We start from the raw sequence: 16,705 nt of genomic DNA, 5'->3' as shown, positions 1-16,705 counted from the left end.
TCTAAACACATTACACTGGCTGCCATTCCACAAAGGGAACCTTTTTAAGATCATGTAACTGGTATTTAGAGAAAAGTCTATTGGATCTAAGTTCCTGGATACCAGATTCACTCAACATACAACTCAAATAATGTTGAGATCCTCCTATGCTAACTTCCTTAAGCCCCCTCTCTTTATACTCAAACCCCAGGTGGAAAATTCTATATGGTACTAGGAACTAAGGCATGAAACCAACTCCCCAGCCCTCTGAGTTTCATTCATGCTGAAGCCTTATTCAAAAAGCGCTTGACGACCTGGCTCATCTTGGCCTCTGGCACACTCTGGTAATCCCTTATCTAATCTTTCTCCCATTCTCTGTCAGTGTCTGTTTCTTCCTTTTAGTCCTTCCTCAACTGGGACCATTGGAGTTTATACTTAAGTGCCAGAATATTCGATTCTGCGTGCCAGTGCACTCTACAAACCTAAAATTCATTCATTAATTCTCAGCTGATCCGGCAGAGCTTATGTCTAAAGTCCAAACAAGAGTGAAGTACAGGTAACAGAATGTTATTGCACATAAAAAAAATCTGAAGGGATTGACAGTATGTCACAGTTAAAATCCATCCTTCTCAGCTAACAAGAGTAAGAAGTTGTTTCTCTGCATGTGGCCCTATACATCTTCACTCAGGGTCTGGCTACTTTGGCTTTTTTGTTGATTGTCTTTGGTATAACCAAACTAGCATGTTGTCTTCCTGTCATGCTCAGCATTGACAACGAGAATTGTCAAGGCCAAGATGTTGACTAACACCTTTGAAAGGCGTTACTAAACCATGTTTATTTGTAGGGCAGATGGTGGCCATTTAAACCAATGAAAATGTTTGTCTAAATTATGTATTATAATGTCATTACTGCACTGGTAAATATATTAGATGTTTGAAAATTCATAATTATGGTATTCTCTGTAATTTTTTAAATATATATTCAAATGTGTTGTTTGTAAAATATATGAAAGTAATGTGTATCAATTGTAATGAGCTAACAATTGTGAAAAACTCATAAATTAAAGTAGAATATATTAAATACATTTTTTAAATAAGTACCTATCTCACAGCATGATGCTTTGCTTGTATTTCTTTTTCAGCAAGTGCTATTTGGCTGTACATGAAAGAAACGAACCAGAGCTCCATGACAGGGTTCATTCTCTTAGGTCTCACTGAGGACCCTCTGCTGCAAGTCCCTCTCTTTGTGCTCTTTCTGCTGGTCTATGTCACAACGTTAATTGGGAATGTAACTATAATGGCATTGATTAGGGTTGCCCCTCACCTCCATACGCCCATGTACTTCCTGCTAAGTAACTTGTCCTTTGTAGACATTTGCTATTCCTCAGCAATCACTCCAAACATGATGGCCAGCCTTCTCCTGGGGAGAATGGTGATTTCAATCTCAGGGTGTGCTGTGCAGCTCTTTTCATTCATTGTCTTCGGAACATCAGAAAGTCTCCTTTTGGCTGTGATGGCGTATGACAGATATTCAGCGATATGCCATCCTTTGCTGTATTCTGCTATAATGACTGGGAAGATGTGTATGCAACTAGTCATTGGTGTCTACATCTGTGGATTTCTACATGCCATGCTAGAAACCGGTGTCATCTTCAGATTGTCTTTCTGTGGCTCAAAAGAGATCTCCCATTTCTTCTGTGATGTCCCCCCTCTTCTGAGGCTTTCATGCACTGACACCTTTGTCAATGATATGTTGATGCTAATTTGCTCCCTTACCATAGCAATAGTGTCAGTCTGTACTATACTCACCTCTTACATTTATATTTTAACCACCATAATGAGAATGTCATCCTCTGGAGGTAGGCTCCCAGCCTTTTCCACCTGCTCCTCCCACTTGATTTGTGTTACCTTGTTCTACAGCACTGGCCTTGTTGTGTACCTCAGTCCTAAATTAAAGAACTCCTCTGGTTTTAAAAGAGTAATTTCAGTTTTCTACACTGTTGTGATTCCAATGCTAAATCCTATCATCTATAGCCTGAGAAACCAGGATGTCAAAGTTGCACTGAGGAAAACGATTGGAAAATATTTTAAATCCATACATATCCAAGATAAATAGCTAACATGTTCAAATATAGGTGGGGCCATTACCCTATGATGGGGCTTATTTACAAGCCCCTTGGGGTGCCGGTGCGTCGCTTTCAATATCGGAAAAAGTTATGTACTTGGCGGTGTAAGGGACTTGTGAATAAGCCCCTATGTTTTTACACAAGATATATATTGTCCATAGAGAAGAGGACTCCACCTGTCCATTAAACTGTGCTAAACATGGTTTACTGCCTCCCTCTTTTCTTTTTTTAGTTTAAATAGCTTTATTAAACTAATTAGAAAAATGGGTAAAATACACTACAAAGCGTATAAAACAAGTAGCATTAATTGAACAACTGAATAAGTAAATTAGTGGAATAGATATCATAAAAGTATTATTATGAATCTAAAGATGTGCCACAAAGAGAAAGCAGTAATAGACATTGTACCAGAAAGAGTAAATAGCATTTTTCAATTTTGAATTTTACAGAAAAAAAATTGATTCATTCACAAACCCTCTTTAAGAAGAATTCTTTATTTGTTTTTTTACAACCATAAAAATATCCCTTCTGGGAAAACGGGCTAACCTGCGGATGCTCCTACTCTGCTGTCTCCTGCACCGGACCTACGCCTCGCGGCCCCCGCTTTGCGGGAGCCGCTTGAGAACTTGGGCTGCATCATCACCGGGGAGTTTGCTGACCAGGGAGCGAAGCCACAAACCATCCAAAGGCTTGCAGCGGGACTGCGAGGACCAGCGGGCAGTGCGCTAACCTGCCACAGCTGGTCCTCTTCCTGCCGCCTCCTCCCTGCACAGTGAAATTAGGGGCTGGACTTGGGCTCTGAGTGTCCCTTCTGGGAAAACGGGCTAACCTGCGGACGCTCCTACTCTGCTGTCTCCTGCACCGGACCTCCGCCTCGCGGCCCCCGCTTCGCGGGAGCCGCTCGAGAACTTGGGCTGCATCATCACCGGGGAGTTTGCTGACCAGGGAGCGAAGCCACAAACCATCCAAAGGCTTGCAGCGGGACTGCGAGGACCAGCGGGCAGTGCGCTAACCTGCCACAGCTGGTCCTCTTCCCGCCGCCTCCTCCCTGCACAGTGAAATTAGGGGCTGGACTTGGGCTCTGAGTGCCCCTTCTGGGGCGTGGCTCTATTAGGAATCCCACTTCACTGGACGTCATTTCCCGGCCCGCGGGACGCGCGCGGACGCGCACGGGCGAAGACCGGGCCAAGAGCGGGCCCGTTTGTGCCCGTTCGTGACCGGCAGTGACCAGACCGGGCAACCCCCCTAAGACTTTGGTTTTCTGACATTTTTTGGCCCATGGTCGGACGGGAAACTAGGAGTAAATCCCTGCTGGCGGGAGGATCTACTTCTGCTGCGGGAGGTATGGAAAAATTTCTTACTAGGGCTAACAACATTATTGATAAAGAAATTGTCACTCTGGAGAAACGGCTATCAAAAGAACTAATGACTTTAAAACGATCAAGTATGGGCCCCCTAGCTAACGCTAAAATACCGAAAAGACTGATTGATTGTTTCCCTGCGGCGGATGTCCAACCCACACTTTCCGAGGCAGTCACTCCGCTAAGAGTGGATTCTGCTACTATACTAAATACATCTATCATCGTAGCCAAAATTAACCATGTCTCTGATTGTAATAACGTTTCCACTTCTTCTGTAATTGATGAAAGTACCACCTGTCCTAATACTCAGGGGGAGAAAGAAGGTGCTATTAGGAAACGGAAAAGACAATATAATAAAAAAGGTAAAAATACTGGGAGGGCCTCAAAAACAGCCAAATTACATAGTGACCCAACACTGTCTAATATTATCCAAGAAGGGAGTACCCCTAGTTATGAAATTTATATGGACAAGATTGCTGCCCTATTTAAATCAATTATTTTTCCACTTGAGGCCAAGTTAGACAGGCTGGACTTTAGAAAGTCCAATATTGAGAAATCGACAGCAATTATTCTTGCTAATTCCAACAAGCCTAATAGTACCTGTCCTCCTTCTAGTGTGCCCATTCCCCAAGTTATTCATCCAACTACTGTGACCCAAATTCCCGTCCCGACGGCTGAAAGTTCACAACCTGCCCCCCAAGTATCTAATATAGCTAACTCAGTGACCCCCAGCATACTATAGGCACCCAACCAGGCTTGCACAACCCACCTGGACTTATGACCATCGAGACCCAAGGGCCCCCATTTAACGATCTTAAAATTCCAAGACTCAGATGGCCTGATCTCCCACCGGAAGCCAACCGGTTCATGGTAGTCCTGGCAGGAGTACCTCCATTAGAAAAGGGAGAAACTGAAACCTTTAGCTCCCTTAAAAGCAAAATTATTAAATGGCTTAATTGGAACAGACCCTCACCGGCACACCTCCACAACGAAATCATTATGGTGAGGAGGGTACCATGGATTGGTAAGACACCTAAATCCATTAATGGAGACTGTATTACTGTCAGTTTTAGAGATCCCTGTACTGTATCCCACATTTGTGCGGGCTTCAACAGGTCATTCGATTCTACCATCCAGACTCTCCCAGTTTCTTTCTTTTTTCCACCTAATAATCCCATTTATTATTCTGGAAGTAATGATTGGACTAGGGTTGAACGTAGGGGAAGGTTAAGATCATATAATCCAAGACCCCTCAGACTGCCACAATTTCAGCCCCCGCAAAACCCCTTCTGGGACCCCAATCGATATAGCTGTCTAGATGGACTTGAGGGAGTCAACTGACTACCCATAGTACATACCCCTGTTTCACCCCCATCTGAACGGGCCAACTTGATCAACAATGGGGATATTATGGAATATGTCACCTTGCCATTAGAGGGATGCAAGGTAATTCCTTATTTATTTGATTTGCCTCCCTTAATCCCAGTCAAACTGAAGGAAGTCCATTCTATACCCCCTGCCGGGGATCCTTCAGACATGGGATGTACAAGTACATTGCCCTGCCCTAAGATCATTCATTTAGAACAGGCGCCGACTCCTAGTGACCAAGGCTATTCCATGGCGAACTGGAATATAGCCGGGTGGCGCCAGAGAGCTTCAGCTCTAGGGTGGAGGGAACTTATTCTTGGTTTTGATATTCTATGTCTACAGGAAACTTGGTCTACCATAGATATTCATTTCGATGGTTTTGTTTCTTATAATTGCCATGCTCAAGAATCTGCTATGGGGAGGGCAAAAGGGGGCTTGCTTGTTTTAATATCTGTACGTCTCCCGGTAATTGTAAGATCTTGTTCCACAGTTGGCTCACATTCGCAAATTTTGGAATTAGAAGCTAAAAAGGGCAGGAACATCTTACTGATTAATCATTATAATAATACCTTTGATTCTACCAGTACTTTAATTGTGGATGAACTAGAAGTTACCCTGAATAAAATCTGTAACAAATCCCCCAAATCTTATGACATTATATGGGGGGGTGATTTCAATATCAGAACCTGCCCGCACTCTTACACCTCAGTTTGTGGGTATGATGGAGATTTGGGGGAGAATTTAGCACACTTTCAACACTCCCCATACGGGGCTTCCCTTAACAGTTTTCTGTTACAATTTAACCTAGTTATCCATCAACCAGCTCCTGATAAGATGGGCAATACTGTTCCTACTTTCAAAGGGAGGGATACAGACTCTGTTAGTGATTATATGGTGATTTCAACTTTAATTGTACCGTTTTGTACAGTGCCGATTATTAAGGACTACTGCTTGAGTGACCACAATGCTTTAACAATGTCCATTCTCACATGGGGTCCTAGAAACACGCTTTCCGGAAGGGTTATAGCTGATATTATCCCAAGTAGGCAAAACGGAACACAGATTAAGTGGTGTATAGAAAAATCAGAGAAATTACATTGTACAGCTGTGTTAGCCGGCTCCAGACCGATACTCCGCTGCCTCGAAATTAATGTCCCCCCGCAGATACCATAGCGGATTTCAAGGAACTTGGTATTATTATTAATAAAATTTTCAATAACAACAAGATTAATTCCAGACGGGAAAAACTGGGCTGGTTTGACCAAGCTTGTACCAAGGCGCTAAAAACCCTTAAGAAAGCGTTATCCAATCTCCCAAGAGACAGGGAAGTGGTCAAAACTTTGAGGTCCAATTACAATATTGAACTAAAACGCAGGAAAAATTAACTCAGAGAACAAGCCTGGGACAATCTGGATAAAGCCGCAGCTCTTCGAGATAGCAAATTGTTTTGGAGTACAATTAACGCCCCATTTCTCCAGAAGGAAGAATTCACAGTTCTTACTGCTCAAGTAAGTGAAGATAGTTGGGTTCGATACTTTACCGGAATTTTTGATCCAAATGGGGAGTCCTATGACAACATCTGTACTAATCCCTTTTTGCCACCCCAGCCATTGGGAATTACCCTCCGTGAAGTCGATATGGCAATTAACTCCAGCAAAGGAGGAAAAGCCCCAGGACCCGATGGGGTCCCGATAGATCTTTATAAATACGACCTGGCCCTATGGAGCCCATTATTGACCCAAGTCTTTAATGCCGCTGCCGATTATTCCACCCCGGCAACATGGAGTGAATCTATTATTATTCCTATCTACAAGAAGGGAGATAGAGGCGAGGCTAAAAACTACCGCCCTATTTCCCTTTTAGAATCCTCCCTCAAAATTATGAGTAGGGTCCTATTGCTACGCTTGGAGGAGTGGGCTGCAAATAATAACATTCTGGCACAATCCCAATATGGCTTTAGAAAGTGTCTCGTCACAATTGACCAGTGCATTAACCTTAACCTTTTAATAGGGAAATACACCAAGGTTAAATCTGGTTCCCTGTTTCTTTGTTTTGCGGACCTCTCCAGTGCTTTCGACCTGGTGAACCACTCCCTGTTGTGGACAACCCTTCTTGATATGGGCGCACCCCCAGCTATTATCCACTTCCTAGCAAGGCTATATTCTAATCTTACAGCCCAGATTCGATATGGTCCAGCAGGGGAATGCTCTAAAAAGATCAAGGTCAAATCAGATATCAGGCAGGGGTGTGTACTGGCCCCTCTGCTCTTTTCTCTTTTTATTAACTCTATGGAACAGGAACTAAAAAATATCCAAGCAGATGTACCGCAAGCAGGAGGCCAACCTATCCCAGTGCTGCTTTATGCGGACGATACTGTTCTACTATCTAGAACCCCGATTGGCCTGGTTTGCGGTAAAAAGGTAAACCATCTTAAGCTTTTTTATTTTCAAGAAAACCGAATTGAGGTTGTGGATAATTTTGGCTACCTGGGCATCGCCTTTAATAATAGGGGGTCATGGACCCCAGAATAAATTAATATAAAAGCTAGGATGGGGAAGGCCTCCTTAGGTGTCTTCCGTTTTGCCACTAAATTGGGTAGTCGACGGATCCCAGCGATGTTAAATATTTATAGACACAGATGCATTGGCCATCTAGGGAATTGCAAACTTCGGAAAATCTGTTTTTAAAACGTTTGCTTTGCCTTCCATCGTCGGCATCTACCGACCTTACTCACAAGGAACTAGGGTTGGACTATATAGCCGATTTAATTGGACTGAGACCTCTATTGGCATGGAGATCTATTTGGAAGAAGGATGAAACAAGTTTTACTAAGGGAATTATCAAAGACTGTCTGCATTTGGAAAAAGCCCATAATATCCCTTGGTTAAAGTATGTGATTACCACTTATAATTAACTTTTTGATATGGATATATGTAATTATCCCGCAATTGTAACTACTTTATCCAAAAAGGCGGTGAAAGATGAATTTTTGAGGGCAAAATCTAATAAGCGTAAAGCTGATACAAGTGATTACTCAACCCATACTTTCTATTCCTCCAATGTAAATGAGGGTCCTGGGCTACCTACTTATCTTAAAGTCATTTGTAGACGATCCCACCAATTTGTCCTATCTAGACTCAGACTTGGTATTGTTCACAACCTTGTGGCATTTCCAAAGATGAAAAATCATTCTACCACTCCATGTCCATGTGATGGATTAACCAAACAAAGTACCCTGCATTTTTTGTTAATTTGCCCCCTGTATAAATCCCTACGTATTTTTTATTTGAAACCCTTGTTTAAAAAATATTCTGTGTCTTCCACGTCAAATGCCATAAAACTTTTATTCTCACTTGCTAGTTCGGACCTATGTTTCTTTACCGCAACCTTTATTCTGAAATCTATTGCTGCAAGAAAAAGTATGGTTTTTTAGTCACACTTCCTTTTTTATATATTGATTGGTAGTTGTGTTTTTTTTTATATCAAGTCATGATATGATATGTACCTTCCCTGTGTAATACTATATGATTATTTTTTAACCTGTTTACCTTTATGATGTTTTTATAACAATCGAATAAAGTTTATAAATGAATGAATGACACTTAAAATTATTAAAAATGTAAGTTAAAACAATTTCACAATAAAGTGCATCATTGTGTAAGGATATGTACAAAAACAAATTCCAACTCATTATGAACCATGTTCACAGGTTCAAATGTAAGTTTAAAACAGTTTCACGATAAAGTGCATCATTATGTATATATATTAGGATATTTACAAAAAGAAATTCCAAGAAAGTGGCCAGATTGGTTTTATTCACATCCAAACATATCAGCCTCACTTTACAAACTTTGCAGTGAAGCGCTACTTTTCTTTTCTCGTCTTTCTTTGAACAGCATTGTTGTCCCCAGGTGGGAAAGTGCACCATTTCTGGATGTATTGCAATACCTGTTTGATGGATGGATTGAAAAACAAAATGTATCTCTCTGTGTTTATGGATGTGGTCTTTTTAAACCATACTGTTTATGCTTATTTAAGGATATAAGCAATAGTCATTGAAAAGGTTCCCTTCAGGGCCCTTTAGTCATGTCCTTAACTTTTCAGGTAAAACCACTCGCTGATTTCTGAATAGTGAGTGCGAGATCGTTAAGGTAACCATGTTGTTTCTGCTTACATTTCACATGCTTTACTTAATCTTGCACTCCCTCCTTCGTCTTCTTTTTTTAGGGCTGAGATTCAATATGCTTTTCTCATCACCAATGAGGCTCGAGAATACTACTAAGGGGAACAGGGGGCAACATGTTTGAGCGTGGTTGCTTTTGTGGACAATCTGGGATAGGGCAGATAAGGAAAAGGACTCTGTCTCTTCCTTACTGCCCAAAGAAGACACAGACAATGTCCTCTTCTTTTCTGTGCTGGCAGCTGACCCCCCTCTTCCTATTATTCCCTCTCTTTCTGTCTTGCTCCTCACTTACTGAAAACCGTGACTTGAAGAAATGGTTCACAACCTCTCTTTCCTTCATTAATTTAGTTGCTTCACTGTGAAATGGATCCAAAAAAGAAAAAGACTCTTATGGGAAAGGCCCTTTTTCTGACATTTTTCTATTCCAAAGTGCAGCCTCGGTATGGAGAGAAATCAAAGGTTTTAAATATGAAAAATAAATAAACAAATAAATAAAGCAAGACAGAGTGGTTGCAAAGTGGCCAGATTGGTTTTATTCACATCCAAACACATAAGCCTCACTTTACAGACTTTGCAGTGAAGTACTACTTTTCTTTTCTCGTCTTTCTTTGAACAGCATTGTTGTCCACAGGTGGAACACCATTCATGGAAGTATTGCAATACCTGGTTGATGGGTGGATTGGAAAACAAAATGTGTACCTCTGTGTTCATGGATGTGGTCTTTTTAAATCATACTGTTTACGTTTATTTAAGGATATAAGCAATGGACATTGAAATGGTTCCCTTCAGGGCCCAGTAGTCATGTCCTTAACTTTTCAAGTAAAACCACTCGCTGATTTCTGAATAGTGAGTGAGAGTTTGTTAAGGTAATCATGTTGTTTCTGCTTACATTTCACATGCTTTACTTAATCTTGCAGTCCCTATGAATGTTTTTTTTTGTCAGGCAGCATATTGCTCTTATCAAATGCATAATTTGAATTAAGTTGCATCCTGGTGTTTATAGCGGGGCACAATTGGGTTGTAGCTGAAGGCAGTGTGAGTTTTTCTCAGTGGGGCAGTATGGTGTTCAGTGGGGGAGAGGATGTGGCACTATGGCCAGAACAGTCGAATTTGGAACTGTGGAACCACATTCAGCCTTCATGGCCAGTCCTACACCCACTCTCCTAAGGGAGCGCATTCACATGTTAGACCTTAATAAGCCCACTAGACCTTAGACGCCCAGGTGTCTTAGCACCAGCCGGTGGACCTTTGCAGTGGCAAATGTGGGTTAACATTGAAGGCCTGTCCAACACAATGCATATTAAAGTTCACCTCCAGCCTTGCGGGCAGGCCTACGAAACAGCACACCATGGAGCAACAGTGATCCAGTCACTGTGACTCTGTCACTGAGGTCACATGAACCTTGAGCAGTTTAGGGTGCTGCAAACAGTGTGACCGCACTGGGTACCTATTTCGGGTGGGTGCGTATTGTTTGCAAGTATATTATGTTTTTTAAAAAACTTGCTGCCTCCTTCCTGGCCTCCAACAACTTTCAGCAACAATAAACATGTCATGATAACTTCGGTGATTAATGTTCTTCCTGGAGAGAGATCGGAGCTTTGTCTAGTCGAAGGGTTGACTCCTGGAAAGGTGGTACAGAAGGTTAATGTGCCTGCTGCAAAGAACATGTACCATGCAGATCACAAAGTGCACATAATGTTAACTAGGTTAGTAGGTTACTGCTTATGTCAGAGAGATCCTTTCGTTACTTGCAGTTTATAAGTTAAAAGCGTTTTTGGGACATTGTGTGATTAGAAATATATTCCACTTTGTGAATATATTTAAATGCCAATAACTCCTATTGAACCTTAAGTAATCAGGTGTATCCATTGTTTGAATTAAATGTCACAATAAGCTGTAACTGGTTGGTCAAATGATAAACAAATACAAAAAATTGGGATGTTTGGCACATTCTGGCCACTCCTCTGACTCTGTCCACTGATCTAATCCTTGGGTTATCCCTGCCCTCGGAGTCTCCGCCCACAGTTCCCCTACATTTTTTCCCTCACTTCGTCCACTGGGTACAATGATGGACTTGAAACAGTGCAGCAAGGAGATGTATATCTACTCTGTGTGGTGAGGAATTGTATACTCCGAAGTTTAACTCTTCATCACCCTGGGATTACGCTCTCTTGCACGCATTCTGTCTCTCTCATTTTCCCCTCTCTTTCTCTCTCCCCCTTCCTTCACTGCCTCTCTCCCTCACTCTAGTCCTCTCCTCTTTCTCATTTTTTCATCCTTTCTTCATCTCGCACTTTCTCTCTCCATCTCTGTATCCTCTCCTCGTGTCTCTTTTTTGCTATCTGTGGCATTGTCTGTCTAAAGCACACACACTCGTCTTTCTCCATTTATCTGTTTCCTCCACCCCCCCCCGAAACTCTTGCTTTTTCTTCCCTATCAAGTACTGTTTGAACGACGTAAGAAAAATATTATATCTTTAATTTAAGGTGTTAAGAATATTGTAACATTTACATCCAGAAAGTCAGATTAGAAGTATTTTTTCCTTTAACCCTATCCATGCTGATGACGGAACCGCTCCGTCATCAGCCGCGGTGGCGCTGTGCTGATGACGGAGCGGTTCCGTCATGGCCCGGCCGCCGCGCCTGCTTGGCGCTGATTTCGCGCTTGCGCGGCGCGTTCTATTGAGCATGCGGGGCCATGACAGAACCGCTCCATCATGAGCACAGCTCAACCGTGGCTGGTGACGGAGCAGTTCCGTCACCAGCATGCGCCTGCCGCGCGGCCGCCCCGCCCCCTTAGCACTGCAGCGGAATAGCTGCCGCAGTGAAGGGGTTAAGGGCAATAAAAAGATTTATTTCATTCTATATCCCTAGAAAACATTATACTTTCTAATGTTGAAAAGTCTTTTCTCCCAATGGAAATAAATGTTAACGTTTCTGATTAAAGCATGTATTTTTAACATGCGCTTTTTCATCGATGTGTGTAATTTTTAGCTCCCTCTAGCTTTAGAGCTGTGTGGGTGCAATACAGATTCAATATGCTTTTCTCATCTGTTTCTGTCTGCCTGCTGTAAATCGTGTAGACGACTTTTCCCCAAATAAAGCTAATCATCCAGGACACCGACCCTTATTCCTTACAAACTTGCCACATACAGTCTCAAAGCTCTCACTGCAATGCCCCTTGACTAATCTTGATGTTCTGCTCGATCAGTAAAAAGACAACGATTCAAACAGCTAAACATGTCAAGACTGACTCTGGAACTACGGGGCATGTGTTTGCCATGGACACCTGCCTGGCTTCTCAGGAGAGGAGCAGTAACTTATTTCCCTGGCCAGTTTTGCATGATTTTTTTTTCCGATTGGCACTTCTTAGTGCTGCTGTTTGGTACTGCTTTGAGACAATTCCTTAAGATTAGGTGCCCGGGGAAGAAGTACCCAGTGTGTCTGATAACGATTTTTATGATGTATAATCTATCTTCTGCAGATTCTTCACCCCTCCCCCTTCTCTCCTTTTGAGGTTGGGCCAGTACTTGAAAGGTTCCATTGTTGGTTTGGGTTGATACTTACATCTGTCTAGTTTCCCCCGCCTTAGGGTTTGGTTGGCCGCCAGGAAAAAAAAGCATTGGCATAGCCAATAGGTCTCGCCTTTGGGACCTTATAAGTGTTTAGCCATGTAACAGTTGATGTTGATGCACCAAGGATATTGTGCTGCATAACTAAATACTTATAAGTTCCCAAAAGCGAGACTTATTGGCTATGCCAATGCTTGTTTATATTGATCTTAGATGATGCTAAGCTACCATCTCCCAACTTCACCCGGGCCCAGGTTTCGCTATGGAGAGCTACTATGGAGTTGATTAGTTGTTGTGGTACACCCCATCCTTTCAATTTTGTCCATAGTCATTCACATGAGACTCTATCAAAAGCCGATTTTAAATCGATATACCATACAAATAGATCCGATTTCTTTAAAATTGCCTTTTTTGTAAGGAGTGCTACTGCTGCCAAGTTTGTGTTGGTACCCATTCCATGTCTAAAACCGGTTTGATATTTAGGAATTATACCTTTCTCTTCCATCCATTCCTCCAGGTGTAATAATAAACAGGAAGCATAAAGTTTTGCATCCACATCCGCCAGGGCTATAAGCCTGTAATTTCTAGGCTCCTTGCGATTACCTTTTTTATATAATGGATGAAATATACTACCTCTCCAAGAATTAATGATCTTGTTTTGAAAATACAAGTAATTGAAGAGTGAAGTAAAAAAAATTGGCTAAAATTCCGCATCATGTTTAGAGATTGCTTTCGGAAGCCCATTAGGCCCTGCCGCTCCCTCCGTTTTCAATTTGTTTTGTTAATTCTTTTAGTGGCTGGTGTCAATTAAAATGTTTGAGCCATTATGATTTGGTTCCTGAGAATTGTCTTCAATTTTAACATTATTGTGATGGACTATAATTTCTTCAGGTTGCACTATTTTCCAGGAAGTGGGGCTGATGGCAAAATTTGTATGCTTTCCACCTGCAGAATGTCCAGACCAGGTTCCAAATTCATTATCATTTCGTGGTTTGTATTATTTTTTACATTTTGTATATGTTGTTCCCATATCTTCTCACTTATTCCTGATTTTTGAGACATTCCTGTTCCCTTAATTAACTTATTTATAATGCCCAAAAATTCACAACTATTAGACAGTTTGCTGGCCCAGAGTAATTTTTCCCAGAACTTTTCCATATGTTCCTTTTTTTTGCCACTCTACACCTCTCCCTAAAATTCTTCCTCATGTCTCTAATATTGTTGTTTATTACTGGATTGCCGGATCTTATGACAGAAACTGCTTTTCTCGATTCCCCTGTAATTTCCTTTTTAGGTTACGCAGCTGTATATTGAACCATCGTTCATAAATTGTACTTTGTGAACCACGAAGTCCCGGGAAAACTGGAAATTTATTTAGAAAAGACTTTCCCAACTATCAATCAATCAATTAGTACATTTGTAGAGCGCGCTACATACCCGTGAGGGTCTCAAAGTGCTAGGGGGCGGGGGGACGGCCACTGGTGCTACCGGTCTAAGATCCAGGTCTTGAGAAGTGGTCTGAAGGCCAGCAGGTCTTGGGTCTGCCGTAGGTCGGTGGGGAGGGTGTTCCAGGTCTTGGCAGCGAGGAAGGAGAAGGATATGCCGCCGGCAGTGGTTTTCCGGATGTGTGGAACTGTGGCGAGGGCGAGGATGGCCGAGCGGAGGCTGCAGGTTGGGGTGTAGAAGCTGAGTCGGTTGTTGAGGTATGCTGGTCCAGCGTTGTGAAGGGCTTAGTGTGCATGTATGAGGAGTTTGCAGGTGATTCTCTTGTTGACGGGGAGCCAGTGTAGGTCTCTCAGGTGGGGTGTGATGTGGCTGCGTCGAGGGACATTGAGGATCAGTCGTGCCGAGGTGTTCTGGATGCGTTGCAGCCATTTCAGGAGCTTGGTTGTTGTCCCTGCGTAGAGGGCGTTCCTGTAGTCCAGTCTGCTGGCGATGAGAGCCTGGGTGACGGTTTTCCTCGTGTCGGAGAGGATCCATTTGAAGATCCTGCGGAGCATACGGAGGGTGATGAAACAGGACGCGGAGATGGCGTTGACTTGCTTGGTCATTGAGAGGGTGGAATCGAGGATGACCCCCAGGTTGCGTGCGTGGTGGGTGGGTTCTGGGGCAGTTCCTAGCGATTTATCCACCAGGAGTTGTCCCAGGATGATGGAGTGGGGCCGAGGAGGAGGACCTTTGCTTGTCTGAGTTCAGTTTCAGCCTGCTGTCCTTCATCCATTCAGCGATAGCCTTCATTCCTCTGTGGAGGTTGGCTCTGGCGATGTGAGGGTCTTCGGTGAGGGATATGATCAGCTGGGTGTCATCGGCGTAGGGGATGATGTTGAGGCTGTGTTGTCGTGCGACGTGGGCATGTGGTGCCATGTAGATATTGAGCAGTGTAGGGCTGAGGGAGGATCCCTGTGGAACGCCGCAGATGATTTCAGTGGCCTTGGAGTGGAAGGGTGGGAGCCGGTTGCTTTGGGTTCTTCCGGAGAGAAGGGATCTGGTCCAGGCCAGGGCCTACTCTTTGATTCCGGCGTCATGGAGGCGTGCTGTTAGGGTGCGGTGGCAGACCGTGTTGAAGGCTGCCGATAGGTCCAGGAGGATGATGGCAGCTGTTTCTCCTTTGTCCATAAGGATCCTGATGTTGTTGGTGGCGGCGATGAGGGTGGTCTCGGTGCTGTGTTTACTGCAGAAGCCGGACTGGGAGGGGTCCAGTATACTGTTGTCTTCGAGGTGGCGGGTCAGCTGTCTGTTGACTATCTTTTCCGTGACTTTCGCCGGAACAGGGAGCAAGGAGATGGGCCAGAAGTTTTTGAGGTCTTTGGAGTCCGCCTTTGGTTTCTTCAGTAGGGTGTTGATTTCGGCGTGCTTCCAGCTCTCTGGGAAGATTGCTATCTCGAAGGAGAGGTTGATTGTTTTCCGGAGATGGGGTGCGATGGCTGTACTGGCTTTGTTAAAGATGTGGTGAGGGCATGGTCCGATGGGGATTCGGAGTGGATGGAGTTCATGGTCTTGATGGTGTCTTCGTCGCTGACGTTGGACCAGGCTTTCAGGCGAATGGTGCGTGGGTGATTGTCTCTTCGTGGTGGAGGTGGGAGTGTCGGTGTTGAAGCTGTTGTGGATGTCGGTGATCTTGGGGTGGAAGAAGGTGGCCAGTGAGTTGCACAGGTCTTGTGATGGTGGAATGTCGTTGGGGTTGGAGCTGGGGTTAGATAGAGAGTTCTTTCTCGATGTTGAAGAGCTCATGCTGTTGTGTGCGTTGTTGTCTAGGCATCCTTGAAGGCGGTCCTCTTGGCAGTCCTGATGAGTTGGTGGTGTCTGCGGGTGACGTTCTTGTGGGCTGTGTGGCTGTCTGGGGTTCGGTCGCGGAGTCAGTTCTTTGACAGGTGCGCTTGAAAGTTCGGAGATCTTCGGTGAACCATGCGGCTTTCTTGTTGGTGTGATTGGTTGAGGAGGTCTTGAGTGGGGCGAGGGTGTCAGCGCAGCTGCTGATCCACTGTTTGAGGTTGTCAGGGTCAGTGGGGTCTGCGGGAGGTCCTAGGGTGAGGGTGGCGGTCAGTTGGTCCTAGGTGATCTTGCTCCAGCAGTGGCGTGGCCACTGTTGGGTGCGATGGTGTGTGGTGGGTTTCCTGAAGGTGAAGTGGATGCATCTGTGGTCTGTTCAGTGGGGTTCGGTGGTGTGGTTGAAGGAGATGTGGGGGCATGCGGAAAAGATGGGGTCCAGTGTGTGTCCAGCGGCGTGGGTGGGATTAGTCACAAGCTGTTTGAGTCCGAGGTTGGCGAGGTTGGCGATCAGGGTGGTTGAGTTGGTGTTGTCGTTGTTCTCGAGGTGGAAATTCAGGTCCTCAAGGAGGATGTAGTTCGTGGAGGCGAGGGCGTGGGGGCTGATGAGGTCGGCGATGGTGTCCATGACCTGTGGTCGGGGTTCGGGAGGTCTGTAGATGAGTGTGGTGTTGTGGTCGGTGTGGATCTGGAAGTGCATGTGCTTGGCGGTTGTGAGGGTGTCGTCAGTGTTGGTAGAGACTCTAAGGGTGTCCTTGTGGATGATGGCGATTCCCCCTCCCACTCCGTTGATGCGGTCTCTGCAGGGGATCTTGAAGCCTTCTGTGATGGCTGTGGCGATGTCTGTTGCC

The 16,705-nt window shown here is 44.2% G+C and overlaps 1 protein-coding gene across 1 annotated transcript; it reads left to right on the top strand.

Annotated features, from left to right (window-relative positions):
* The first annotated feature begins 1,140 nt into the window (after window positions 1–1,140).
* LOC147665082 (olfactory receptor 5B12-like) lies at window positions 1,141–2,094 on the top strand. Its single transcript, XM_086949774.1, has one exon. The coding sequence runs from the start codon at window positions 1,141–1,143 to the stop codon at window positions 2,092–2,094; it is 954 nt and encodes a 317-aa protein (XP_086805900.1).
* Window positions 2,095–16,705: the final 14,611 nt, after the last annotated feature.

This window comes from Lissotriton vulgaris, unplaced genomic scaffold, assembly GCF_964263255.1.
Source record: "Lissotriton vulgaris unplaced genomic scaffold, aLisVul1.2 SCAFFOLD_3969, whole genome shotgun sequence".
Classification (NCBI taxonomy): Eukaryota; Metazoa; Chordata; class Amphibia; order Caudata; family Salamandridae; genus Lissotriton; species Lissotriton vulgaris.
The sequence above is the reverse complement of the archived record's forward strand: the minus strand, read 5'-3'. Positions and strand labels throughout refer to the sequence as shown.